The sequence below is a fragment of the Pezoporus occidentalis genome, unplaced genomic scaffold (genome assembly GCF_034315485.1).
Source record: "Pezoporus occidentalis ecotype Australia unplaced genomic scaffold, CSIRO_AGI_Poc_V1 ctg163, whole genome shotgun sequence".
NCBI classification, from domain to species: domain Eukaryota; kingdom Metazoa; phylum Chordata; class Aves; order Psittaciformes; family Psittacidae; genus Pezoporus; species Pezoporus occidentalis.
The window spans coordinates 1,164,326-1,192,286 of NW_026913457.1; the positions used below are offsets into that span (position 1 = coordinate 1,164,326).

At 50.9% G+C, this 27,961-nt stretch overlaps 3 protein-coding genes across 27 annotated transcripts in view; 2 read left to right on the plus strand and 1 right to left on the minus strand.

The window, feature by feature from the left end:
• The first annotated feature begins 144 nt into the window (after window positions 1-144).
• Window positions 145-12,590, plus strand: ZNF821 (zinc finger protein 821). 24 transcript variants are annotated; one of them, XM_062613034.1, is made up of 9 exons: window positions 147-283; window positions 1,606-1,697; window positions 1,861-2,172; window positions 3,617-3,954; window positions 5,201-8,450; window positions 8,546-8,701; window positions 9,171-9,974; window positions 10,831-10,997; window positions 11,677-12,590. In XM_062613034.1, exons 8-9 carry the CDS (start codon window positions 10,864-10,866, stop codon window positions 12,329-12,331), a joined length of 789 nt encoding a protein of 262 aa, XP_062469018.1. In that variant the 5' UTR covers window positions 147-283; window positions 1,606-1,697; window positions 1,861-2,172; window positions 3,617-3,954; window positions 5,201-8,450; window positions 8,546-8,701; window positions 9,171-9,974; window positions 10,831-10,863; the 3' UTR covers window positions 12,332-12,590. The 24 variants fall into 24 exon arrangements, with proteins under 24 accessions (XP_062469030.1, XP_062469026.1, XP_062469031.1 ...); XM_062613026.1 differs by having other exon boundaries at window positions 5,201-8,701; XM_062613033.1 differs by having other exon boundaries at window positions 3,617-3,847; window positions 5,201-8,671.
• Window positions 12,591-14,357: 1,767 nt separating this feature from the next.
• On the minus strand, window positions 14,358-21,372 carry ATXN1L (ataxin 1 like). Its single transcript, XM_062613019.1, has 2 exons — window positions 21,279-21,372; window positions 14,358-21,028 (listed from the first exon to the last, which is right to left on the minus strand). Exon 2 carries the CDS (start codon window positions 20,916-20,918, stop codon window positions 18,840-18,842), a length of 2,079 nt encoding a protein of 692 aa, XP_062469003.1. The 5' UTR covers window positions 20,919-21,028; window positions 21,279-21,372; the 3' UTR covers window positions 14,358-18,839.
• Window positions 21,373-22,026: 654 nt separating this feature from the next.
• AP1G1 (adaptor related protein complex 1 subunit gamma 1) overlaps window positions 22,027-27,961 on the plus strand; it is a 54,519-nt gene continuing 48,584 nt past the window's right edge. Inside the window, exon 1 of one of the 2 annotated variants that reach the window (XM_062613071.1) lies at window positions 22,027-22,214. The gene's annotated coding sequence lies outside the window, so the exon portion shown is untranslated. Of the gene's footprint in view, window positions 22,215-22,666; window positions 22,690-27,961 lie in introns of those variants that run through there. The other variant, XM_062613072.1, reaches the window with a different exon arrangement.

Sequence of the window (27,961 nt, forward strand, 5' to 3'; positions counted from 1 at the left end):
GTGCAGAGAGGCGCCACGCCGCGGTTCGGTTCGGTTCGGTTCCAGGCAGGTGGTTGGGCTCACACCGCGGCGGCTTTTGGATGAATCGTAACCCGTAGCTCTTGCTTTTGCAGGGCACGAGACTCTGCAGCTCGGGCGGAGCGGGGCAGCCGCTTCCCGCCCCGGGCGAGAAGAGAGGCAGCGGCCAACTACGGGGCCGGGGCTTGCGAGACCCGTAACCGGCGCGAATGACCCCTCGCGGGCGGCCGGGGGCTGCGGGCTGGGACGGATCCATGAACAACAGGTGAGATGCTTCGGGGAATGGAGCGCGGCCCCTACCCGCCGGCACGGAGCTGCCCGCACCGGGCCGAGCTCCCCGTGCCCGCGCCGTGCCCGCGCCGCGCGCTCTGGCGGCGCCGCCATCTTGCCCGTCTGTCTGTCCGGCGGCCCTTTGTCTGTCTGCGGCTCCCGGCGCCTGCAGCGGGACCGGGTAAGGCGGGCCGGGCGGGGGCCGGGGCGGCTCCGCCGTGACCCCCAGGGTCGGTCCCTCTGCCTGCGGGGCCGGGCCGAGCCTTCCGTCCGGCCTGGCGGGCGGAGCGGTCCCCGGGTCGTATGTCGGGACCCTGGGCGCAGGGTTCGTCCGGCCGTGCCCCTGCCAGGGCAGCGGCATCCGTGTGTCCGCCTGCGGGCTGGATCCTTCCTGCCGCCTCCTGGGTGCTGTTTTGACAGCTGGTTCCTTCTGTCGGGGAGACTGGTGCGATCCCTGTGTCCGGCTGTCTGAGGAGGCTTACAGAATCCCTGTGTCTTAGGAGGCTGTCGGGAGTCCTGTGTCTGTCTGGGGGCAAATGGTTTCAGCGTCTCCTTTTGTCAGTCTGTCTGAGGGCCCTGTTGGGATTTATCCCTTCCTCTGCCCGTTGAGGACGGGGGGGCCATGTTTCCCCCTTTGTATGGTTTGAGGGGGTCGGTGTGTCCCTGCCTGTGAGGGACAGGGGCAGCGCATCCCCGATGTGAACTGCGGTGTCGGTGGTCCCTCCCCAGGTGAGGACACGGGGTGTGTGCCCAAGTGCCTGCCCCAGGCCTGCCTGCCCCCAGCGCCTGCCCGCAGGACGGCGAGGTCAGTCCGTCCAAGAGGCGGCTGTCTGAGATGGGTCCTGTCCCCGGGTTGGCTGCTGCCACCGTGTCTGGAGCTGTGACCACAGGGCTGCCGGCTCCCCTGTCTGCCTTCTGCGAGCGGTGAGGCCTTGTGTGCTCTCTGTCTCTATCTGGATGTGAAGCCAGAAGTGGGGCAGGGTCTGCAGGTTTGATAGCGCTGTGGGAATGGACAGGAGGGAGAAGGGTGTTTGGGATGAGGTTGCAGTCAGTCTTGAAGTAGGGCAGTCTTAGCTTTTTGTATGCTGGGGACAGGTTTGCTTATAACTTTGCTTGAGAACTGAGTGGGACTGTCCATACACGGTGGTTTGTGAAACGCCTGTAAATCACATTGAATGCTGGCACTGAAAATGGCTGTGGTGATGTAGAACAAGCCCTGTAGGCAGAAGGGCGGGGAATGACCCGAGGAGCCAGCTGCGTTTGCCCAGAGGCTCAGAAGGTTCCAGTGGTGTGCGTGACAGGCTCTTCTCTTCTCAGGTGAGCCCTCTGCTGAGGGAAGGAACAGTCTGTGCTCCCAGGTCAGGGAAACATGTCCCGTCGGAAACAGACCACTCCTAACAAAGTTCACTGTGAGTATTATGTGAAACAGCGTCGTGGGATCCTTGCCCTAGCTGAATTGCTGTGGAGTGAGATGGGGAGGAGGGAAATGATGACAAGGTACAGTTTGTAGGGGAATGATGGTTGCTCACTTTTTGTCTCAGGGATTATAAGAAACTGAGCTTTATGCGTCAGGAGAGCTGGCTGTGTCCTGGCATGGCAGGGATAGACTTGAACAAATAGGTAATGCTGTAAAGGTAGGTTGTGTATGTGCAGGGCCTGTAGCTGTGCTTCGCTTTCACACTGTCACAAGTGCAAATTAGTATACTAAGAAATGTGACTTGAGGGCCCTGGCCCATCTTGGGTAGCAAAGGAAGTTCTAGGCCAAAGTGTGTAGCAGAAAGCCAGGAATTCTTGGGTTCTGATCTTTGCCCTACCACAGACTCAACTGACTGACCTTGGACACATTCCTTGAGCTCACTCTACCTCAGCTTCCTACCAGATAATGTAAGTAAATGTAAGTAAAGCCATTCCTTGCAGGGAATGGGCAGTGGCCAAGTAATTTACTGGACAATAAATGCTGTCAGCTTATTTTTGAGCTGAGCTGATAGGACAGATCTCTGTTTCTCCAGCACTGCCAAGCCCCTGGCAGTTGAAGAGCTGAGGATGCTGTACATCAGCACTTCTTGTGGGCAGGCTACAGAGAGCTGTTAGCGGAGCTGGAGATGCGTATGGATGTTTGGCTCAAAGGGGAAACTGCACATATATGGCTTTTGTTTGACTGATTGCAGCTGAGGAATGCTGGGGGACTAAAGCTATGCCCTTGTTCATATCCAGCTGTGTTGCTAGAAACATGGTTAGAATTTGGGCTAGAATGAGGAAAACAAATTCCTGCTTCTGTAGATCTGTGAAAGCAAGCAAGGCTGATGAGAGGGCCCTCGGTATTGCTAAGCTTAGTAGCTGCCAGGGGTATGGGACAGAGAGTTGAATGCTGCAGCCCTAACACTGCCTCACTTTGCTGCTGGCTTGCATGTTTCTGCCTGTTTCTTTGTGTTGCCTTTCCATATGGGTATGGCAACAGGAATCTATGCTTGCTATTCTCTGTACTAGGGGAAAATACACTGGGATATAGCCTAACACTTTGTACACTCAGTGAGTGTACTGGGGAAATTTATCTCTGCTGGGACTTGAAAGCCCCATTGGCTGCTAGAGCCAGGCATGGGGGAGCTGACAAAGCTTTCCTTGGTGGCCATCTAAGAGTCTGAGGCATAGCTTTTGGCATCTGCACTGACTTGTGCTTTCCTATTCCTGCTTCTGGTGCTGGGTTCCACATGGGCAGAGTGTAGCTTTGATTTGCCTGATAGCATTTTAATGACTTTGAAATTGTCTCCCTTAGAGAAATAAGATTTGTCCTGTGCTTTGTCCTGTGATGCCAGTATCATATCTTTTGCCCACACACTTTTGCTTCTGAAAGTGCCCAGAGGTTACTCCTGGCGTTTAGGTCAGACTTAAGTAAGGCATGCATTTACACTGTCTCCCCTGGTGTAGAGTTGTGGCCTCTCATGTGTGGAAACCAAGGGTATTAAGCTCTACTGGTGCAGGTAGAGTTTCCATGAATGTTTAGGTGAGCAGTTTTCTGCACCTTACATGAGAAAACTCATACAGTTTCCCACGTAAGGGTGATGTTCTTCAGAAGCTTGAACTATTATATACAAAGCTATACATATGATGGAGTTCAGTGTATGCTATTTTCATGGTGAGCAGCAGCTTTTTTTATCTGCAATACAAGCGGTTGTACCTCCAGTGTTGGTCTTGGGGGAAGCTATCTGACAAATACGCTACCAGTGGGCATGATGTTGAGGTTGGCGTCTGGTATGCCATAGAGGGGAGTTCTGGGACCTGTTCACCTCCTTTACATGCAGTACACTGCTACAGAGCAACTATTCAACAGGAGCCATCAGAAGCAGTAAGTAGGACCACAAGAAAATAAAGGGACCGAAGGATACAAGAAACATGTCAATGGTGATGTCTCCAACTTGGGTTGGGAAATCTTGCCTGTCTTATGATGAACGCCATTGGGACTTTTCTGTCTACCTAGCCTGCTGTGTATCTGGAGGGCCCAGAAATGCCATGCAGTGCACTCACGAGGAAAATCGCAAAGAGCATCAGCTCCACGAACTGGGTGAGCCAGCAGAATGAGGAGTCAGGCTGAGACATAGCAGACACGTTACTGAGACTTCTTCACAGGGACTGAAGTGGTTGGGAGGAAAGGAGTAAAAGGGACAGCAGGTATGCAGCTTTTTGTGCAGTTGTCTGCACCTGGGGTCTGATTTGGCAGGCTATGGGGCTGGGGAAGTGCTTTTGGATTTGCATAAGTACCACTGTGAGTATCTAACTGAACAAATCTGTGGGAGGACAATGCCTACTTCTTTCTTGCATGGCTACTCCATGTTAGCTTCTTTCTTGGATTCACAAGGGCAAGCGGCAGCTGCAGATCTCCTCTCTTGGCTTGCTTGGTGCCACCTCTTTCCAGGGTTACTTTCAGGTTTGGCATGGCCCCCGTTTAACCTTGTTCTCACAACAGCATGGTTTGCTGTCCTCGCTTAACACATAATCATTCTGTTTAGCATGCAGATTGACCAGCTGGGTAGTTGTGTGGTTACGAAACCGTTTTAAATGGAAGTGAAAAATGTGTGAGGAAATTCAAAATAATACAGAAACAATGATAAAAATTACCACAAAAGTCTCCTGATGCATGATGGCCAGTCCTTCTACAGTATTAATTGTAGTCATTACCCCTTTGGCACGGCTGCAGCACACAACTGGTTCTTAATAATTTAATTTTGTTTTGCCACATGGTGCATGAAAAGCACACCTGGCAAATAGTAATACTGTAATAGATGGCAGTGCATTGCCCATTCCATATTGAACTGAAAACTACAATTAACTGAATTGTTCCTGTGAAGATAACCTTAATTGATTCATTTTGATCTTTATTTTCTCCCAGAGTCTGAAGTATAAAGTACAGAATCTCTCTAAGCCATTCATCTAATCTTGTGCTCAAGCTCACCCAGTGCTGTGCTTTCATCCCATCAATTATGCTGCTCTTCTGCTTGCCAGAAAGTTGCTGCAGGTGTTAGCGTGCACTTTTATTTCTGTCCCTGCTGTCCCAAGGGCTGTTCTTTCTATTGCTTGTACCCCTTGCAATTGATGCATATTTTAGAACTCTTGAGAACAGGTTTTGTTAGAGCTAGGAAGTGGGAATTAATTTGACTGTTTATCCTGGTACAAATATCCTATTAATCTTCTATTTCCTTTCCTCTCCTTCTGACACGCACACATTCTGGGCTCTTCAGTGTTCTTTGAATTCTGCTGTCTATAATATTCCCAGTTTGAAGAGAAAGTGTCTTGCAAGAAATAGCACCCACCATTCAAACCCGAGCAGAAATGTTACTTGCATCAAAATCCTTTGTTCTTAAAGGGCTCTGTGGGCTGCTGTTGTTAACTCTTTCAATTGTGTTGTTTTTCATTTCAGTAACCACTACAGCAGTGTGGACAACCCAAAATAGCGATGGGGCAGGTGGACTAGATTCACAGTGGTGGAAACACATGCAAATTTCAGGTCCAGGAAAGGAACACAGAAGACCTACATGAACAGGGACTTTAAATTGATGTATGAGGAGGGAATAAAGAGGCTCATCTGAGAGACCTTTCTGTTTAGGAAGGAAGACAGGGGAATGATGCCATTTCTTTTGATTTTGTTTTATGGATCTTGGCTTGGGGGTTGTTTGTTTGTGTGTTTGTTTTCCAGAACACCTGAGAGTTATCCTGCATTCATACAGTTCAAGAAGGGAAGGGCTCAGGAAAAATATCATTTCTGGCTACAAAGTTGATACAGCACCAGATCCTAGCAGTAATGCCCCTGTTGCACAGTTCCACAGGGTTGCCCCCTACCTGCACAGCTGCTCACATGGCATCCCACTCCATTTACAAGAGTATGGAGAGAACTGGAATGCAAAGCAGAGGCATTTTTATGATCTTTTATTGTCCTACATTTCTAGCTGCTTGTAAACAAATACACTGACTTGTTTTGGTGTTGTAGTCGGACTGTTTCAGTGTTGTGGTCAGCCTGCAGCCATTTTTGTATTTAATAAAGAAACTTCTGCAGAAGAGTGTGAGTTCACTATTGAACATAATATCCTTTACTGATAGTAGTGATTGTAAAGCTATCGCCTGTCTTACTCTCTTTCCAAATGAATAGAAGTGGATTCAAAGTGGGGTGGAGGTGGGGGTGTAAGTGTCTGCATGTGTGAGCGTGTGTGTGCAGAAACAAGTGTAACTTCATACTACCAAATAGTAGTCCATCAGTAGATGAACAGGACAGTGTTCCCTAAGTTCTTTTGGAGACAATATTAATTTAATACATAAGAAATTCTGTATAAGCTAAAGATAGCATTTTCAAAAGTTTGTCTTTCCCAATCCCATGCTGCCTTTTTTTAGATACAGGCTACTGGAGAATGCACAAGATGTCATCTGCTAACAGCACTGGTGTGGTTAACAATTTGCATTTCTGGCTGTGAGCTGACAGTTTTCTGCACTGCGCTGAATCAATGCTAACTTGGTTCTGGGTATGTTGTACAGAAAGGCCACTGGCAGACACAATCACTCTTAGTTGTTGTGGTTGATGCTAGTGTTACTGACAGGAGGAGTTTCCTTCTCAGCTACATTATGTAAAGATCACACCTTTTCAAATCCTGCAGGCTGTCTGCATAATCTGTATCTGAGCAGAAACCTGCTGCCGTAGTACTCCAGGCTGCTGCTCAGTGGAAACGTAAGCCATCTGGGAGGGGAAAGGGGAAGAAAACAAGCACCTACCTACTTGCACTGGGACATACAGTGGTGTTTGGGAATCCTGTTGTGTAACTCTGCCACAGGTAGCATGTCTCCCGCCACTGTTTTACATCTGTCCTGTGCTGGACAGGTTTCCTCATTCACCGTACTTTCCTTTGTCTTGCAATGCTTTTTTAGACTCTGCTCTTTAGCTTTTGACCTGGTGGTTGGTGCATATCTGCTTCCTGGAGAGGCACTGTAATTCTGTAATGTCTGCTGTTCATACAGTCTGTATCTCGGTCCCACCAGTGTGCGGTTGTGGTCCAAAACTAAAAGCAGCACTCCAGGCTATGAAAACCATTCAGTGTTGGAGTGGCTTCTGGTGGGGGTACATGTGTCACAGCAATCACGACAGTACCTGCTACTTTTGGTGACAAATACACTTTGGGTACTCCTCAGCACCTCTCATCAGCCCACATGGATTGTGTTCTTGAGTCTTCTCCACAGAAACCTCTCTCACATTTCTGAAACAGAATAATAAATGCCTTCAAATGCCTTTGGGGGGACATTGGGAATTAAGACTCCCACAGTCTCCATGAAACTTCTGAAGGTCTTTGAAATCTTCCTTAAATTACTGCTTTTTAAAGCACTGTCGGAAACTGGGAGGTAAGCACCAGAAAGGCAGTGTGAATATGAACACGGGGCAAAGCTGGCTGAAACAGGGTAGCATGTAGGAATGTATCTGTCCTTGTAACAGGGCTGGTGCTGTCTTCATGGCTCAAGAATGCAGTGCCCTGGTTATGCTGTTGTCAGTTGTGGCCCTATACTAAAAGGTACAATTTTCTTCTGAAAGCTATGTTTTGGCTTTGCTTTTATGTGAAGAATGCACTGCATCTTTGTTAGCATTTTTGCATTTATGCTTTGAGTGATTCTTGAGAGCTTAGACATCAGTTGATAGATTTAACCCAAAGCTGGCCCGCTGGGAATTTCAGCATCTTGCCCCAAGTGCTCCCAGCTCATCCACTGAGGGGTAAATCAGGACCAGATTTGGAACAAAGACATTTGATTAAATATGAAAATTAATTGTTGCCCTTTACTGTTATTCTTCGGAACCAGAAGTTCTACTTAGAAGAGAACACTGTAGGAGGTTTTCTTTCAGAGGCACAAATAATAGCTTCTTTCAATTTGTTTGCCATATCTTATTGAGTTGAAGTAGTAGTGATCAGTGTCTTTCAACAAACAGACTGTAAGCTCTCCTAACCCAGCATCTCAGCTCCCTATTTTCAATTCCCTTAGTTTTCTGTTTTGAGCATTGAAGTGCCACTGAGGTTTGTTTTAGCCAGAGCCATTCCTGGGCAAGATACGGTGGTGAAGCAAGTTACCTGTCACTTAATAGCAGGACAATACCAGCTCTGGGAGCAAACACCTTCCTGAAGGGCAGCGTGTCCTCAGTCTAAGACAGAGGGTGGTGACAGAACATGACAAGGACAAACCTTGGTTTTGATAGCACTGTGGAGGGCAGGTGAAGTGTCAGGAGCACAGGAAGGTACTGGTTTTGTGCAAGTTGCATGTTCTAGCAGGGAATAGGACTTCGTGATTTTCAAAGCCATATAGCACTGTGCCTGATCTGGTATGCGGTCGTAATCCTCCAGCGGCTTCCCTTCCACCCAGAGCTGTGCTGTAGCTCTACTGGGAGATAGCTTGGTAGCAGAGAAAGCCACCTGGCTATGTACGGCAAATAGATGGGATCTCACAGGGGTTTTGTGGCTGGAGTGGTGTATAAAGAGTATGCAGAGTGCAGCGCAATGCTGGACGTTTCTACTAGCAAGATTGTTCTACACACAGGGGCTGGACTCACCTCAGCGGGTACGAGAGGCTGGTGTTGCAGGGTAGGCAAGCAGAGAGTTACTTAAATGCTTTCTGAGAGGTGACTTCAGAGGTGCTGCACAGTGCAGGTGAGCAGCCCCATACTTGTTCTGGTTTTGGCAAGCCTTGGTGGTGAAAGCAAGGCAGTGGCATCAGTCTGACTCTCTGTCCTTGTGGCTGCCAGGGGAGCAAGTCTTTGCAGGGCTGGAGGAGCAAGCCCGACAAGCCATGATGAAAACCAACTTTCCTGGAGCTCTTGGTGACCAAAGGCCAGCCATTTGTCAACTGCAAGACCCCGACTCCAGCAGCAGTGAGTTCTGCCCCTTCCAATAATGGCAAGGTAGTGGACTGGGGACACCGTGACAAGGGGCTAGGTGCTGCACAGCTTGTGGGGGTCCTCTGAGGGCCATCTTACCCATCTCCTCTGGGTTAGCCCTTGGCTCCTGTGCAGGATTGTCTGCATACAGCCAAAGCAGGGCTGCTCCCTACAGGGATGTAAGCCCAGAGCCAAGGACCACCGCTCTCCAGGGTGGGTAATGACCTCACCACCAGGATGCGGTCTCAGTTCAGCAGAGCAGGGTGGTAACAAGAGGAGGTTCAGAGGCAGCCCAAGTGATAGTCAAGCAAGGCAGGGTAACAGGACATGTCATCTGAGCACCTCAGTCCTTAAAGTGCACCAGCCTGAGTTTAAACAGAGCCCCTGGTCTGAGGGGTGGGTAGAGGCCCCAGGTAATCTTAGTCAGGACAGTTAAGGCTTATGAGTGCTCTCAGGGTCCTGACACTTGGAATTACTGTTCTGCATGTTCTAGGTAGCAGTGATGACGAGGAAACCACTCAGGATGAAGTTTCTTCACATACCTCTGAGGAGGATGGCTCAGTGGTGAAAGTAAAGAAAGAGTTAGAGAATGCTGAACAACCTGTGGCTGAAGCCCCACTGATGGGAGAAAATGAGGCAAGTGTGTACTGGTGCTGCACTCACCTGGGCCTCCCAGGGGTGAGACAGGTACCATCTAAACACCTTCTCTCCCCATCATTGTTTATCTTTTTCTCCCTCCCACCTCCTCCAAACAACACCTTCTGGCAGGAAGGGAAAGTGTATGAAGAGTTCTTGGGCTGCCAGGAGCAGGAGATAACCTGCACAGATATGGTTCTCCTGGCTGGCCAAAATGATTGTGCAGAGTGTGCCCCCTTCTTTAAGTCCTCGTGGCTTTCTCTGACTGACTTCCCCTCCCTTCTGCTACAGAGCAGGCCTTGCCTACCAGAGCCACTGTGCTGGAAGAGCCTGTGTGTGCGTGGAGGCCTTGAGGCCTTTTGCCTGTTCTGCAGACACCAGAGTTTTGCTCAGAGGCTACATAAAGTAATTTTCAGAGTGCAACAGCATGAACCAGCCCCAGTGGGACTGGGCACACAGCCCTTGGTCTGGCCAAGTCCTGCCTGGTGGTACTGACCAGATACTAAGGGAAGGTGGTGTGTCTGCCTTACACCAGGGTGGCTTTTCTTCCCTGTAGGTGCCTGGGAGTTTGAATGCTGACCCTACGCTGGGACTGTCACAGTGCCCCCTCTGCCAGCTGGAGTGTGGAGGCAGAGAGCAGCTCATCACTCATGTATACCAGGTAACGGATATCTCTGGCCTTAAGCCCCAAATTCAGCAACAACCCAAAGCACAGGGTGGCTTTGTTCTGGTCTTTGCAGTCTCAGAAATGATCTTATAGCTAGGATGTGACTGAGGTTTAAAGCAGTAGACTGTCCAGAGGGTGTCCTGGGGAAAGAATCAGCAGGGCACCAGTCTGTAGAGCTGAAAACACAACTCAAGCCCAAGGCAGTCTCTGCAAGTAGTTGCAGGCTCAGACCAGGCAGTCCTTCAGATTAAACATGGAGGCAATTTTTACATTATTCAGTGAGATAAGAACCCTTCCTCCTAATCAGTCAGTTCTTTATTTTGTATCTTTATCCCAGTTCCTACCCATGAAAACAGCTGTTCTTCCTCTATTCCAGTATTGCAGGAAAACCATGCTGGAATCTCACAGGTTTTGTTGTCAGTGCTCTCTTCACAGCACATCAAAGTCTGTAAAAGAAGGAATGAAGCAGAACAGGCCACTTACCTGCACAAGGTGACTGCCTCCATCTAAGTGCTTCCTCACCAGTGTCATGCCTACTGTTAGTCCAGTCATGCTTTGTGCAGCAACGGCAGCTTCTCAGATGCATTTCTGAAAACAAGGGTCTTGCAATCCAAGTGTTTTGGCCTTAATTGTTTCTCTTGTATCAGAGTGGAGCTGTAGAAAGGTCTCCTCCTTGCTGTTTGACCTGTGACACCCTAGGTGTCTTGAGCTTAGTCTAGGAGCTGTCTGACAGAGGTTTAGTGGTAAAGTGTTCCCACTCCAGGAGGCTGAGCTGACTGGTTTGCCGTATCTGCTGAGCCCGTCTGAGACTGGGCAGTTGGTAACTAGCCACCTCGTTGTTGTTTCACAGCACAGTGCGGCAGTGGTGAGCGCCAAGAGCTACATGTGCCCTGTATGCGGCAGAGCCCTCAGCTCACCAGGATCCCTCGGGCGACATCTCCTGATCCACTCAGAGGACCAGCTGTCCAACTGTGCAGTGTGCGGGGCACAATTCACCAGCCACGCCACGTTCAACAGGTCAGGGTCACCCTGGATGGGGAGTGGGCTAGAGTACCCACAGTAGAGATTAGGTGCCTTAAATGAGACAGAAGTCATGGCTCTAGACCTACTGAACACCCCCAGTGAGTGAGATTCCCTTGATCCCTTTCTCCCTGTAGCTCTGCATCACCTGCTAAGACCTCCCTGGGCTGTGCTGCTGAAAGAGTGTTCCTTTGCTGTGTAAAGAGCTAGAACTGTGCAGAAAGCACTGGGGTCTCCAGTCACTGGAGAACAACCAACTGCTTCCTTTGCCACTTCCATCAGAGTAGGTCTGTACTGCCCAGGTGGGTTGATCATTTCCAGAGCAGGACTACAGGCAGAAACCAAAATATTCATTGTGTCCTGCCTGGTGGAAGATTAACCACTGACCAGTGGAACAGGACTGGTCAGTCCTACAGAATAGAAAAGAGAAATCTAGAAATGATGGTGAGGAGCAACTTGCTGCCTAATACCTACTCTTGCACTCTGACAATCCAGATAAGCTGCTTCTGACTCCTAGATATGATGTTGCTTCATTTTAGATGCTCACACGTGTCTGTGGGCAGGAATGGTTTAGCAGAGGCCCCTGTTGCGGGCTGTAGGAAGCCGCCCGGGCAGTCTGAGGTGGGGATGCTCCTGTTAGCACCAAGTTTCTGACTCTTCTCTTTCTGCTTTCCAGTGCGAAGCTGCCGGAGATGCTCAGTGCCGACCGGCTGCTGGCTCCACAGAGCCAGGGCCCCTCCAGTGCTGAAGGGAAGGACGTTGCTTTTCACCCCACGGTGTACCCTGCAGCCATCCTGCTGGTGTGCAACAACTGCACAGCATACCGCAGGCTGCTGGAAGCACAGGCGCCTGGCGTGCGCAAGTGGGCTCTGCGGCGGCAGAACGAGCCCCTGGAGGTGCGGCTGCAGCGGCTGGAGCGTGAGCGCACGGCCAAGAAGAGCCGGCGGGACAACGAGACGCCTGAAGAGCGGGAAGTAAGGCGCATGCGGGATCGGGAAGCCAAGCGCCTGCAGCGCATGCAGGAGACGGACGAGCAGCGGGCACGGCGGCTGCAGAGGGACCGGGAAGCCATGAGACTGAAACGCGCCAATGAGACCCCAGAGAAACGCCAGGCCCGGCTCATCCGGGAGCGTGAGGCCAAGAGGCTCAAGCGGCGCCTGGAGAAAATGGACATGATGCTCCGGGCACAGTTTGGCCAAGACCCCTCTGCCATGGCTGCTCTGGCAGCTGAAATGAACTTCTTTCAGCTACCAGTGAGCAGTGTGGAGCTGGAGAGCCAGCTGCTGGGCAAAATGACCTTTGAGGAGCAAAGCAACAGTGCGCTGCATTAAGCTACAGCCAAGGACCGTTCCACCTCTTGTATGGGCACACATGCATTAGTAGCTTCTCCTCTCATGAGGCTGCTGTGTGTCCCTGGCTAACACCCTGACAGACGGTTCTGGCTTTCTCCTGAGCACAGGAGGGGAAGAGCTGAGGGGTGCCTGCCAAAGTATCTCTGGTGGGAGCAGATTCTGAGGATACATTCTGCTCTGCGGACCAAGTCACTGCTTGTGAGCAGAGGGAAAATAAATTAATGCTCATGTTTATTTAGTTCCCTTCTTTACCTTTTGTGCTTTGTCCTGTTCTTGCATCCTTGCCCCATTAAATGGGTTTGGGCTGCTGCAGCTCTTGCAGTTCTGCTGTAGGTGAAAGCCTACAAAGTGCGAATTACGGAGCTGAGGACTTTGGTAGTCCACAACTCCTCCAGAAGTAAATTCCTTGCAGTTTGTGCCCATAAAGACAAAGCAAAGGAGGATGTTGTCTCCCTGGAAATGGCTGTGCACACCCTTTTTCTTAACACTATTATTATGTGCCTTTTTGCAGTATCATTCATGGAAAAACTAAATGGAAACTAAGTTCCTGTTCTAAGATACCCCATATAAATGCTAATAGAAAGGTTGTCTGAGGTAAGCAGACAAGTTTGGTTTACTCCCAAGTTCATTTTCACTTAAACAGCATTTCAGGTTTGCAAGGGAAAGAGTTGATTGAATGGTAAACAGTAAGGGTAAGTCAGTACTCTGGTACTGTATGGATTTATTTTTCCCTTTATTCAGCAGTGGTGAGGCCACACCTGAGTGTTGTGTCCAGTACCGGGCAAGAGTGCACAGTGTACACTGTGTACAGTGCAAGAGAGGCACAGATGTACCAGAGTCCAGCAAAGGGCCACTAAGAGGGTGAACTGGAACGTCTCCTGTGAGGAAACGCTGAGAGCTGGGCCTGTTCAGCCGAGAGAAGAGTGGGCTTGATTTTGTCAATGTGCATAAATACCTGAGGGTAACGTGAAGAAAATGGAGCCAGGCTGCTTTCAGTGATGCCCAGTGACAGGACAAGAGGTGATGGGCACAGACTGAAGCACAGGAAGTTCCCTCTGAACATCAGGAAACACTTCTCACTGCCCAGGGAAGTTGTGGAGTCTCCCAGCTTGGAGATGCTCCACAGACACTGTTCTGGGCAGCTGGATGTAGGTGGCGCTGCTGGAGCAGGGGGTTGGACTGGATGAACCTCCAGAGGTCCATTCCCACCACAACCCTTCTGTGATTTCATAGTAAGCTGACCTTGTTCAACCAATTCAGTACAGTCACATGTATTGATACACAGCCCATGTAGGACCACGGATCACACTCAGGTTATTAATTCTCATAGTGACAAATAGTGACTTTCAGTGGTCACTGCAGGTCACACTGTGGGGTGAGTGGGGACCACTGGCAAGAAGAAACACATGGGTCAAAAGTTGCTTTTGCTCCCACACTCAGCAGCAAAACTACTGTGAGGAATGTGGAAAAGTGGTGAGCTAGGGAGGAGCTGTGGAAAGCTCAGTAACCAAGTCTGGAAAAACCTGCTGGATGGCAGGGAATGTAAGCCATTTACGTCATTCATCACATACAACTGTCATCTGTGAGCTTGGGAAAACACCAGATCTGGAAAGGATCTATTCAGATCCTTTGTTCTCTGACCTGATCTCTCACTTCTGTCCTGAGCTCTGTCTGGTTTCATGCTCAAACGGACAGAGGTTGCTCCTCACAGTGTTTCCTGGTGCTGTGTCTGTATTGCTTTGCTAGCACACATGCAGCTTCACTGCCACCTGCAGCTGTGACCCCCCCTGCAGTGTCACCGGCACCTGATCATTATTGCAAGGGGTTCAAGAAAAAACATACAAACCCAGAAGTATCTGAGCACAGAATTATGGCTGTAATCCATCTGTCATGCAGCCTGTACCCTGCCCTCATCACAATCTGCAGATCACTGTGTAAGACCAGAGAAGCCACATCCTCACGATCACTGATGCTACAGATGAGCAAGAAGTCTCAAACACCAAAGGAAAAGCTATTGGTTTATATATAGATATATATATATAGATATATACTGTGTTTACAGAGTCAACAAGTTAAATGCAATATTCATAAGAGCATTAACAATAAAAATACAATCTGTGTGTAGCCAAGTACAGACTTAAAATGGTAAAACAGGAAAAAGGATCTCACCAAAAGTACAAATATACAGTACAAATTGATTTATTTAAAACAGTTACAAAAAAAGCACAACAAAATAGAGATTATCCTTATAATTATTAATGCTTTGTTAAAGATCAGGTAGAGGAGAAGGGCAGGAGCAAGGTTGGAGTGGAGCACCTGACTAGTTCTAAGGCTTTAGATACAATGCGGTCGGTTACATGTTAATACAGCCATTACATAACTGGGATTATAGTTGAGGGATCAGCACTTATCTACAAAGACCTCCCTGCCTCGGCAGCCCAGCCCCTTCCCCAGGGCCACGTCTCTGCTCTGCTTTGCTGGGGCAGACCCTCCCTGGTGCCTTGGAACAACCAGAGCATGCACGGTGTGCTTGCAAGGGGCCCACAGCAGCCTAGAAGGATGTTAGGGGCAAGTCCTGTCCTCCATGGACAGATGTGAAGATCATGGAAGGGCCTTGACCATCAGCATTTTAAGTCATACATGGAACACACCCTGGGCCAAACTCTGTACAGAGTGTGCATTCGGAGCCATCTTAGCAGGTTCTGCAAGGTTTCAGGCCCTAGGACAGCCTGAAAGACAAAGAGCAGTTGTGAGTGACGCTGGGGAAAGGCACGTGTGCTGCTGTGGGCAGGAACTAGCACGTGGGCTACTCAAGCTGCTGTCATTTCTGTTACAGTATTTTCTGAGTAACAAGGGGTGTTAGTTCTCTACTGGGCAAAGTGACTTCAAGTGTGGGGTGGGGACCGGGGGACGGGGACACTTAATGTGAAAAGTGCATTATACTTGTGCTCCTGCTGGAAAGGGGAGGCAGAGGGGCCCCTGCAGCTTTCCTTCTTTCCAGGCAGAGCTTCCTCTGCATAGTCTGCTCGTGATGAGCGCTTGTCGCAAGCCTCGTGTTCCTGGAGCTGCAGTGATGCAGAGCCTAGAACCAGGCCTGGCCTCTGCTGGGCAGCGGGCCCCAGGAGTGGCTTGTGAGATGGGACAGACGGATACAGACACCCATTATTGCATCCTACAGATTCTTGCCATGGAATGTCAGCCGGGTAAGGCCAGGAGGCCTCTTCCACAGCTCCCTCCCCTTCACAATAGCAGCAGGAAAACAGTATATTTCTCCGAGAAGCCTATCACATCTCTGCCAGCAGAAAGGCCCAGATAACCATCTCATTCCACAATGTTTTCCTGGCTTTACCTCCTCCATTCCCTGTAAACCTAAAAAATAAAAGCCTCCTCCATGGGCTCATTTACAGCATTTCTGCCTGCAGCAGTGCCTGCCTCACAATCCCCTATCTCAGGAGAGCCTCAACGCTCAGCACAACAGCCACCAAGGGCTGAGCAGCACAGGCCAGCCGAGCCAGGACAAATTCCAGCAATCACCGGCACTGCCAACCTGGGTCGGATGGCAGCCAGTGGCCCCTCCTGCCTGCCACCTCTGGGGCAAGCAGTGATGCCCAGATCCCTCATGTCACTGCCCTGCCACGAGATGTGCCCGACCACTGCCTCCATAGGAGAGCTGGCAGCAGTGCTCAGCAGTGGGACTGACAGGGAGTCTGGGTAGAAGCACCGAGGTCAAATTCACCCTGGCCTGTTTCACAGAGCTCAGAACCATGCTCAAGAGATGAGCAGCAACCCAAAGTTCAGGCCAACGGCCAGGTAAACACCGGAGCAAGCACCAGAGCAAGCACCTTCACAGCCCTTCAGCTGCCTACAGTACAAAGCTATTTTAGCCACACAGCATCTCGCCTCATGCACCAGTGTCTGCCCTTTCAGACCACTGTTGAGTGCTGCTGGGATCTAGAAGTAGTTACAGTAGTTACATGAGTAACTGATCTAGGAGTAATTACATGAGATAGCGCAGGCCCTCCAACCCTCCCTCTGAAAGACAGAGACTCCTGTGTTCAGGGAGGCACGCAAGGGGCCCTGCACCCCTCAGCTGCTCAGGCATCCCCTCCATGCGTGCAACCAGCCTGGCTACATTCACACACTGTGCGTGTGCAAGATCCTTTTAGCTGCCTGCCACAGCTCTGAACTCCTCTCATGCACCATGCAAAGCACAGGCAAGAGAGCTCGGGCTCTTCTGCCTTTGGCCACAGACACCCTGGGTATCCTGAGCATTAAGTACTAACCAACATTAATCGAGGTCTTTGCGTAGGAGAGTCCAATGAACAGCAACTGTAAAACACACACAGGGACGAGGCTGGGCTCCTGGGCCCAGACAGTACATTTCAGTGACACATGAAAACAGCATCTGTTCCCGCAGCTGCTGCGTCCAGGGAGGCAGTATCTTCACATGACAGCATCACCACGACAGCATACACTGCACATGCAGCTGATGAGATCAGAAGCAGTGTGGCATCTGGGGGAAGCTACATATGATACAGGCAGCATCCTCACCCTGGAGAAATCCCCATGAGGCACAAACACTGAAGGCATGAGTAGCACATATCTCACCTAAGGCCTGAAAAGAAACTGTCCTGGTGCAAGCATCTCAAAGGCAACAGAAATGGCTAGCAATGTGCTAGGAAAACAACTGGTGGCCTGGATGGAAGGGACATTCTGATGACTCTAATTTGCCTATACCCAGGCAGAGCACACCCTTGTCACACAGTCAGCTGAAGCCAACCAATTACAGGACACATTCCTGGGGCGTGCAGCGCAGCCCCGAGACACCAGTACTGCAGCTGTGCCAAGGAGAGGGACTGACACAGAAGCTGCTCAGCAAAAGAAAGGAGCAGTGCCCTGGCAGCCAGGCAGGCCCCACGGAACACGTGAGGAGAGAAGGGAGACAGAAAACAGAATGCTGAACATCAGGAGCAGCACCAGCACACAGCAGGGACCTGCACATGGAAAGAAACTCTCTCATAAGCCTCGTCCTAGCACAGAAATGGGCATCTTAATACAAGGAACACTTAATCCAAGTTAAGTCAGGGAAGACTCTTTTCATCAACATGATAGTCACTACTTCCTATTGTAGATAAGTAGTTAGAGCTGGTGTGATAACACACCATCAGAGAGGGCAAATTAGTGTAACTACAGGAGCCTTCACTTGAAAAGAGTGTTATTACCATAACGAGGTATTAATATACATTTGTATTAAATCTCACCATGACAAAAGACTACTCTTGATTTTGCCTTGTTGTTCTACAGAGGAACTCCGAAGTGAAGTATCAGAAAAACTAACATAAAACCACCCCAAAATGCCCCATGGTGCTGTGGTATTTTTAGAGTCCCTACATTAATCAGAGAACCATACTTAGCAGAAACTTTGTACCTTGCCCGCACATGCACTAACACTCCTCTTTTGTCTAGAGCTTATCCAGGAAAATGCCTGCAGGGAAGAATTAGCCATCTGGAAAGTGTTCTTCTGATTTAATTACAAAATAGTCTTGGTCTCCTCAAAGGATGTTTCCATCCCTCTCTGGAGAATGCTTAATATGTTTTACTTCAGCTTTAAAAAAAAAACAACCAAAACACCAAAATCCAAACAAACCCCCATCCATCCACAGGCTAAGCCTCTGCAAAAGCTGTAAGCCCAAGAGATCTATTTTTTTTTAAATGTTATTACGATGGAAAGATTTCATTTGATGACAAATGATTAAATGTATTTTATAGCAGAAAACTGACATCTCCCATCCTAACTCATGTCCTATTCCAAGTGCTCAAGTTTCCTGTTTACCTACACCTAAACCCATCCTTTTGGTCCTTCCCCTTGAATTTCTGTGATTCATTCACATCTGTACATTCCTTGCAAGAAGAAAGAACAGTTGGATTCAGTGGAAGAGACATTGAACAGAACCACCACAGATGCATCTCTGTCCTGCCCTCAAGAGCTCCATCGGTGAACGGTCCTTTTAAAGTGCATGTGTGAAGAAAAGGGATACTGGGAGTAGAGCCCCCTAAACTCCAGTGGGGACACATTTCTCCCCATCATGAGAAAAGAGGAATAAAATCTTCAGTAATTTTATCTGCTACCTTAAGCCGTGTCTGCCCTCCTCATCTCTCCACCTACCCTGAATGCTTGGACCCTGCTCTGCAGGGAACCAGTTATTCAGGGAGGTGCGAGAAAACCCCAGCCTCCAGAACACTCTCGTCTCAGGCTCATGAGCACATCCCTGGTCTCTACCCCATCTAGCCTGCTGCTGCTCCCTGAGGCACTGGAGCCCTCCTGATTCCCCAAGAGGAACTGGTCAGCCACTCAACTGGAATAAATCCAGTCCTGCAGGGCAGAAAGCAGCCTTGCTGGTGAACCTGCCACAAAGTCTGTGCAATTTCTTCATCCGACGGTGAGGCTCACCTAAAAGGGATGCCCTAGCTCACAGCCTCCAAGGGATCACTTCCCTGCATTAGAACGCCCTTCAATAGACAGCTTGACCTCCTGGGGAATGAAAGAGGGACGGAGCAGAGAGGGCCGCAGCTCCTCTGCCTGCACACTGTATCTTTGGAAGGCTGGGGCTGTCCAGCTGTGCTGACTGCTGGTCTCAGGCTGAGAGGGTTCCGCATGAGAGCTCTGGGCTGCGCTGTTCCTATCTGTGTGGCTCTTTCTTTCAGCAGCTCTGTCAGATGCTTCTCTGGACCCCTGAGCTGTTCTTTCAGCTGTCTCTCTAGTAGATAGCAACTGATCTGTGGGAGTGTAGTTAGCCTGAGAAGTGGAGTTGCCATTCACGCTCTGTAAACTGATTGATATACAGACATCCCCCACCTGCAGCCTGTGACAGGGCAAAGCAAAGAGCTGAGCAGTCCGCCCTGGGCTACAGGAGGACCAGCCCTGGCCATACACAAAGAAGGGATGCTCTGGGGGCACATCAATGCTCACTTTACTTTGTTGCTCCCCAACCACAAAATGCAGTGCAACTAGCCCAGGCCACTGGCTTTCCTGAATATCCACCACGGTGCTGGAGTCGATCTTCAGGCCCCCGCTCACCTCTGCACTGCGAACGAAGTCTTGAGTCTGCAGGTCCTCTACCCGCTTCAGCTCTCCTGTAGCCAGCTGGATGATGGCTCCTTTCATGAAATGAGAGGGCAAGTGTGAGGAGCTGGGTTGCTGCAGCTGGGCAGGATCCTTTTCCAGCACGCTTCCTCGAGCCTGTGCATCCGAGCTCCGCCCCACCAGGGCTTCTGAAATGGAAGGCCTGAGGGGCTCGGATCCAGCGGAAACCAGGACTGGCTTGCCGTTGGCTATTACCATTCCTTTGGTTAAGTGTCTTTGTCTAACCGGCTCTTCAGGGGACATTACATACGCGCTCCTGGACTGGCTTTTCTCAGCAGCGGTCCTTTCCACTGTGTTCCTCAGCACATCTTTTGACTCCCCCTGCTGATCAGGGATATTATGGCAAAGGTTTAAAGGGCTCGGGTCATCTTTCCTCTGGGCTGCCAGAATATGATAATCCTGAGATGCCAACGCCCCCACCACCCTCTGAACCTCCAGATCAGCATCTGGGGTGCTTCTGTGAGCTGGCACAGAGTCCTCTGTTCCCACCGTCTGGTAACCTGAAAGGAATTGTCCATCAACCACACATCCTGCTGCAGACCCTGGCAGACAGTCTTCAGCTTTACTACTGGCAGAGTCCACAGCCTCACTGGTCCTCCTTGAAACATTATGCTCCAGATGTCTCTGTCCACCATTGGCAGCAGCTACCTCTGAATTCAGCTGACTGTCTTGCTGAGGAGACTCTGGGCTTCTACCTGCTGCAGGTGTCTCATATGCTGAATACCCTGGTGGGAGGCGGGACATCTGATAATAAACAGGAATTCTACCTGGTGCAGTATCTAACGGCTGGGTCCCAGCATGGTGCTGCATCTGGCCAGAAGGAGAGACCGCAGAAGTGGATTTGCTGAAGGTGTGGGTAGGAGAGGTAGTCTGGGGGGAAGGAGTGGCTTCTTCCGTGAAGAGAGAGGCATATGGCACAAAGTGGGGGACATGAGAGGCGGTGAGGTTGGTGGAAGGAGACAGGAGTGGACTAGGCAGGAAGCCAGAAGGGACAGCATAGGGCACTGTGTAATGCGAGCCGATGAACTGCAGGGACGTTGGTGTGATCTGTGCGTAGTGAACGGGAGGGTAGGGCACCCCCGGGTGCTGGATGATGGGTGAGCTCACACTGAAGGCAGGGGGCAGGGGGCTCACGTTCACCACGGAGTGCAGACCCGGAGGGGAGAAGGTGGCAGGCGGCGCTGCCACTTTGTAAAGCATCCCGTACTGGTCCACCGTCAGCCCCGCCACTGCTTCCGCGGCCTCGCCCGGGCCATAGCGCAGGGCTGCCGGCACCGGCCCCGCTGTCCGGGCCCACTCGGGGCCCTCGCCCGAGGCCTGGACATCCCCCGCCCGTCCCGCCTCGGTGCCAGCGCTGGCGGCGGGAAGGTCCCGCTTCTTTGGCGGGAGGCACTCCTGGCTCCGCTCGTGGCCCGCTCTCATGGTGCCCCACGCTGTCCCGGCAGCCCCGGCCGCGACGCTCGTTCATGGGGGCACCCGCAGGGGCTGCCACACGCCGGCTCCCAGATCCCCGCTGCCGGCCGCCGCCTCACCTGTGCCAGGAACAGAGGGAGCTGTGAGTCCCGGCCCTGCCACCGAAAGACCCGGGAACGCCGGGAGCCCCGAGCGCCGGCCCTGCCCACAAGCGGGGCGATGGCCCCCAGCCCTAGTCCGGGACCCCGGGGACGGAGGGAGCCCGAGCCCGCTCAGCGGCCTCACAGTCCCGGCAGCGCCGCGCCGCGCCCCGCCCCGCCGAGCTCGCAGCGTCGCAGCGGCCGCTCCCCGCCCGGCCCCGGGGCTCACCCGCCATCACCCGGCTCCTCCTCCGCGGCCCGCAGCAGCCCCGGCGCCGCCCGCGGCCGCCTCCGGACCGACCCCTCCCAGCGCCGCGGCGCACGGCGATGACGCAGAGCCCCGCGCCAGGGAAGCGCCTCACCCATCGGTCGGGGGCGGCGGGCCCACGGCACACAGGGCTGACGTCACGGAGAGGCCGCCGCGCCGGTTGTCCTGGCAACCGGGACCGGCAGTGGAGGCCGCGCGGTGCCTGTCCCGCCTCCTGCCGGGAGTGCGAACGGGGGCTGCGGGGGGTGCCGGGCACCCGCGGGTGTTCGAAGCGGTGAGGTCCGGGGAGCGCAGGGAGAAAAGAGGCATGGGGCGGAAGCCCACCCCGTCTTGTCCCCCCCGTCTTGGGCACTGCCTCCCGGCCCGCCTCACGGCCGCTGCCCGCACCAGCCGCTCTGCTTCGCGCCTGCCGGCCGCGGGGAAGGCGCCGGGCCGAGCCCCCGGTGCCAGCGGAGCGCGGCGCTGTGCCCGCATCCGCAATGCCCGCTCGGCAGAAGCGGCCCCCGGAACCCTGGTTGCGGGAGGCGCGTCCCGCCCGGCCCCACCACGGGCACGCGCTTCGGGGAGGGCCGCCCCGTGCGTGACGTCATCACTGACTGCCACGGTGCAGACCTATCGCCACTCTCAAGACGGGAACGGCGGGTGCTTCCGCCAGGAAAAGTAGTGCGAGCGGCCACTCCCGCCCCGCCGGTGCCGGCTGCGCGCCGTGCCCGTGCTGTCGCCGCTGAGGCCGCCGCCGCGGCCCGGTCCTGCGGCCTCCAGGGGCCGGGAGGCAGAGGGGAGCGCGCCGGAGCGCAGATCCCTCCGCCTGCAGTAGCGGTGCTGCGGCCGCGCCGCCGCCATTTTGAATGCCTGGGTACGGCCGCCGCCGTTTCCTCCTCTGCTGGGACCGGCCCGGTGAGTGGGGCCGCGGCCCCGCCGCCGCAGCTCGCCCCTCGCCTGGCGCCCGCCACTCCCCTGCTCCCCTCCACCGCTCCCCGCGTACCGGCCGGGCCGGGTCTCTGCTGCCACGGCCTGCGAGGTCCCGACCGCCTGGGGCCCCCGTGTACCGTCGGCTGCTTCTACCCACTGCCGGGGCCCGCGACCGCGCCGCGGGCTACGCTGCTGCGGAGGCTGCCTTGTGCCCTCCTGCCGCCTCTGCTGGCAAGGCCTGCCGTGGGCCCCCCGCCCGCCTTCGGTCCCCGGCCGCGGCCTGTATCCCTCACCCGGTGTCCAGGCCCGCTCGGACTCTGCCCCGGGCTCTGGGCCGGGCGGTGGCCTTCCAGGGCGCGGCGGAGCCTCGGCTGGTACCCGCTGGAGCGGCACTGCCGGCGGCTTCTCTCGCCTCTCGTGGGACTCGGGCGGTCTTCCGCAGCGCTTCTAGCAGCGGCAGGTGCAGATCCCGGAGCCCAGCGGTGCGGGGCGCGGCGTGCGGCGTGACTTTGCCCGCGGTGCAGGAGGCCCCGGGCAGCAGCTTGGGGTTGTGCGTCCGTGCCTCCTTTGGTGTGCGAGAGCTTGTGCCGCCGCCACTCGCAGCGGAGCAGCCCGTGTCTCAGACGCAGTTGTTTGCGCGTTGTTTTACGGTTGCGTGGATTTTGATGGAAGCAAAAATCCTGTGATCTCTGGCCACAGGCTTTTGCAGTAAGCTGCAGATACGGGTTTGTGTTAGTGGCAGGCTGCTGCTTGGGAAGCCGTCAGTAGAGACAGGTTCAAGTCCCTTCTTCAGGGTTCGTATAGTTCTCTTTTCTCTTACCAGCTACAGAGAAATGGTAAGTTTTTTTGTAGTAAGCATTGTTTTTAAAGTTTGCACTTGTATTTATGGCAAATAGAACAGTTGCGTGATTTATTACATTGTAAGTGATGCTTAACAATGTTGGTAATAAGCTTTAGTTTTTGATGCTTAAAATATTAGAGGAACAGTATAGAATACCAGTGGGACATGCCTTTGGAAGGGTGGCATTTCACATGTGTGACCAGAAAGTGAGTTTGCCCCATACTGGTTTAAACAAAGTAAAATATATGTGGTTTTCCCCCTGAATAGTACCCCTGGCATCTTAGATTTAAACTGGCAGAGATTTTTGTGTTGTTTTCTTTTTCTCCTGTTCTGCTCCTATGTGACAGTGCATAGAGGGGTTTTGTGTGCCTGTTCCCTCTGCCCCCTTTCTCTAAATTACACTTGTTATTTTTTACTCTGTTTGTTTGCATGTTACATACTGTTGCCAAGTTCTTTTTTTTGCCTGTTCATGTGCACTCTGGTGTTTGGCACAGGATTTGAGAACTTTACTGGGGACCTGAGAGCCCAGTGGAGCTGAGACATTTTGTGGGTTGTTTTTCCTGAGGGGTTCAGTGGGAACCCCTCAATTCTTCCACGATGGAAAAAGGAGAGGAAGACTTCGAAACTCCTGTGAGTTGACAAGGGGAAACTAAGTCTGCAGTAATGTCGCTGCCATGGACAGAGGGATTGAGCGCACCCTCAGCAAGTTTGCCAATGACACCAAGCTGTGTGGTTCGGTTGATACCCTGGAGGGAAGGAATGCCATCCAGAGGGACCTTGACACGCTTGTGAGGTGGGCTGATGCCAACCTCATGAAGTTTAACCATGCCAAGTACAAGGTCCTACACCTGGGTCGGAGCAATCCCAGGCACAGCTACAGGCTGGGCAGAGAAGAGATTCAGAGCAGCCCTGCGGAGAAGGACTTGGGGGTGTTGGTGGATGAGAAAATGAACATGAGCCAGCTTCAGTGTGCGCTCACAGCCCAGAAAGCAACCGTATCCTGGGCTGCATCACAAGGAGCGTGACCAGCAGGTGGAAGGAGGTGATCCTGCCCCTCTACTCTGCTCTCGTGAGACCTCACTTGGAGCATTGTGTGCAGTTCTGGTGTCCTCAGCATAAAAAGGACATGGAACTGTTGGAACAAGTCCAGAGGAGGCCACGAGGATGATCAGGGACTGGAGCACCTCCTGTATGAAGACAGGCTGAGGAAGTTGGGGCTGTTCAGCCTGGAGAAGAGAAGGCTGCATGGAGACCTCATAGCAGCCTACCAGTAACTGAAGGGGGGCTATAGGGATGCTGGGGAGGGACTCTTCATTAGGGACTGTAGTGACAGGACAAGGGGAAACGGGTTAAAACTTAAACAGGGGAAGTTTAGATTAGATATAAAGAGGAAGTTCTTTAAGGGTAGTGAGGCACTGGAATGGGTTGTCCAGGGAAGCTGTGAATGCTCCACCCCTGGCAGTGTTCAAGGCCAGGTTGGATGAAGCCTTGGGTGACATGGTTTTGTGGGAGGTGTCCCTGCCCATGGCAGGGGGGTTGGAACTGGATGATCTTAAGGTCCTTTGTAACCCCAACTATTCTGTGATTCTATGAATTTGGAAGGGATCCAGCTTTTATGTCTCTAGTGTGTAAGACAACTTTCAGATTTCCTTGTTTTTTGACAAAAAAGCTTTTTCTCCCTCAACGCCTTGCCTGTGACTGCTGATCTGGTGTTTCTCCTAAAGGTGGTATGATAGGAACAGACGGGTCCTGCAGTACCTTTGTTGCAGTGTCCCAGTGAGAGAGAAAGGGATACAAAAAGGCTCAGATTCCTGGTAACTCCTTAGTATGCAGATTTTTGCGGTGGCATCATTGTAGGCTACAATGAGATCAGTGAATTTGTCAGACAATAGTGTGAGACGGTTATGAATAGTAGCAAAGGAACTGAAATTGTCTGTTCTTAGGCATGCAAACAGACTGCACTGGTTAGTATAGTTCAAGTTTGGAAAGTCACCTTTCAAAGTGAAAGGGCTCTTAAAAATCTTAATGGCTTCTGAAGCTGATGGTACTCATCCAGTAAAGCTTCTTGTGCCTCTTTGGTGTGAATATTTGTTTTTATTTTTGAGTTGGCAGTGTATGTAACTTTAGAAAATGTATTTTTTGGTTTAATTTATTTTTTAATCCCACACTGGTTTGGATTGAAGGTACCTTAAAGCTTATGCAGTTGCAACTCGCTGCCATGGGCAGGGACCCCTTCCACTGGAGCAGCTTGCTCCAAGCCCCTGTGTCCAACCTGGCCTTGAACACTGCCAGGGATGGGGCAGCCGCAGCTTCTCTGGGCACCCAGTGCCAGCGCACCCTCACAATAAAAGCAAACTTTTCTGACCAGAAGTGGTGGTTTTTTGTTCTAAATGATAACTCCTCTGAGGAAGAGGGTCTGCTCTGCCTTGGCAGCAATACTACTTAATTGGATGAGAGTTTTGGACTTAATAAGGGAATATGTGATGAGACTGTAACACGAGAAACAGTTACAGTAATGTGAGTACAAGTGACTGCTAATATCACAAGTAGTAGTAGCAGCAGCCCTTATTGGGTTTGGCAGAGATGTTATAGATAAAATCTACAACTGGAACTTTCTAGGGCATAGCTGAAGTTACCTGGTATATTGTCAAGATTCTATTAATGAAAGTAAAAATGTGGCATCTAGTCTGGCAACCAGCATTAATCAAGGTAAAGAGAAGTGGGGGTTTTGGTCACAAAGCAACAGCCTTTTTTTTAACCACAAACTAGTAGCTTGGTTTTATTTATTCATTTTTTATTTTAAGTCTGCAGGAAGTGAACAGGAAGTAAAATACCCAGATTCCTTTACAGATCAAAATAGTTAGGAAACTGGAAGCAGGTGAGAAATACAAGGGTAATGTGGGTCAGCAGTGATTGAAGTATAGAAACAAAAGCCAGGAAATCTGTAATTCTGATCAGAAGTGTCACGCTGATCAGCTGTGTGCATGTGCTAGCTCTTCTTACAGTGTTTCATTCACTAGCTTCTAAAGAAAGGGAAATAACTGTTTTTTTCTGTGGCAGATGTTGAAGTTAATATTTGTAATGGTTGCAAGCTCAGCGAAGCACCTTTTGAAGGCATTTCAGGCAGAGTTCAGTTTGGCGTATGCGTACTGCTGGGCAGAATGGGAACCTCATCAGAAGTGCCTGCCTTGTCTCACTGACTGTTTTTATGGGGCTGCAGCCCCAGGAAGCCAAAGAGGAGGGGTTGGGCTGTGATTGCTTTATCAGGCTTGTAGGATGTGTTCAACCCAAAGATCTTTAAGAACAGCAGCATAATATCCTCTATCACTCTTCTGGTTCTTGTCCCCCTCTCAGGGTCTGAGCAGCACAGTGGCTTGCCTCTTGAATACTCTTGTGCTGCATTTCTTGGGGTTTGAATGAAACTGGAAATCGGACCATCACTTCTTCTGAGACTGTTTTTTAGCTCTTTTGTGGCTTTTTTTTTTCTTTTCTTGCTTGACATGTCTTTTTTTGTTCCGCATGCTGTCTTTGTATAATGCAAAGTGTGACACTGGTGCCTTTTGTTACCATACTGTAGTGTGAAGCTCCCTGCTGCCTTAATTTCTTTTTGATTTTCTGATGTGACTTGCTTTCTACTTTCTAGCTCTGTGTTGTATTAAATAGCTTTTTCTAAGAAAGACTTTGTACTGCTTGAATCTTGCGTGCTTTGTTGCTTTTTCTCTCACCTTTTTTGTGTTGCTTTTGCCCTTCTTTGCCCTTCTTGGTGATGGTGGTGCTCGTTGCTTAGATATTTACTGTTTTCTGTGTAAATACAGATAACACTAGACCATACACCACTACCTCTGCTTTTGTTCACAGCTTTGTCTCTATCTCCAGTGTACCTTTCTGAGTTTATTGACAATATATCTTTTTTTTTATTTATTTATTTTTAATATCTGATAGAAGTGTGAAGCCTGCTGATAGTCTAGAGTTGATTCCCTTGGTGTTTTGTAGTTAATCATATCAGTTACTCCTTGCATGTAGTCTAGACATCATCTGCTGTTGTGTACAGGAGGCTTGATTCAGATATGCTGGAGTGAGTAGGGGCATTCTGCTGCTGATTTCAGTTGGGAGTTGTCAGGCTTTAATTGCGTAACTTCCCAGATGCTGTTTCGCCTGAGGAATGTGATTACCTGTACATGCACTGGGGTGGAGCAACTGAAGCTGTATAGTTTAGATGTATTTAAACGAACACTTCCTCAGTGTTGGGTTGCTCTCTAGGGTGAACCAGATTCAGAAATACTGTTTACAGGAAGAGCTATCGCTGGGTGTCTCACTGAACTGAAAATTCAGACAATTCCCCCAACAGTGAAGCTCTTCTGTGAATAATTCTGTGTACTTTGAATGGGGTTTATGGTTTAGGCTAAATAATAATGGAGTTTTAAAACATCTGCTGATGTGATAGCTTGTTCTAAATGAGTTAACTTTTTCTTCTGAGTAGGGGCATTCTGCCACTGATTTCAGTTGGGAGTTGTCAGGCTTTAATTCATAACTTTTTTTTGTTTCATTAATACAGTGGAAAAGTGATTGTTGGAGTTTTTGTGTATTTGGTTTGTTGTTGGTTGATTGGGTGTTTCTTAGACATAAGCCAACATTCCTGAATAGTTCCCAGGGGAAAGATCTCAGCTCAGTTCCATGTTTAAGGGTGGTAAATCGCAGTGCAGTTCCTGGTAGAGGAATATGTTGAGGCTCATGTGTTTGGCTGAAACACGTGAACATTTTACATGTGCGTTTTGGTAGTATTAGGTGCTTCTTGTAGATATAAAAAGTTATTTGGTGAACAATCATATTTGAATATGATTGTATTCAAAGACTATTAGTAAGGTTCTATACTTAAATGACTTTGGCATAA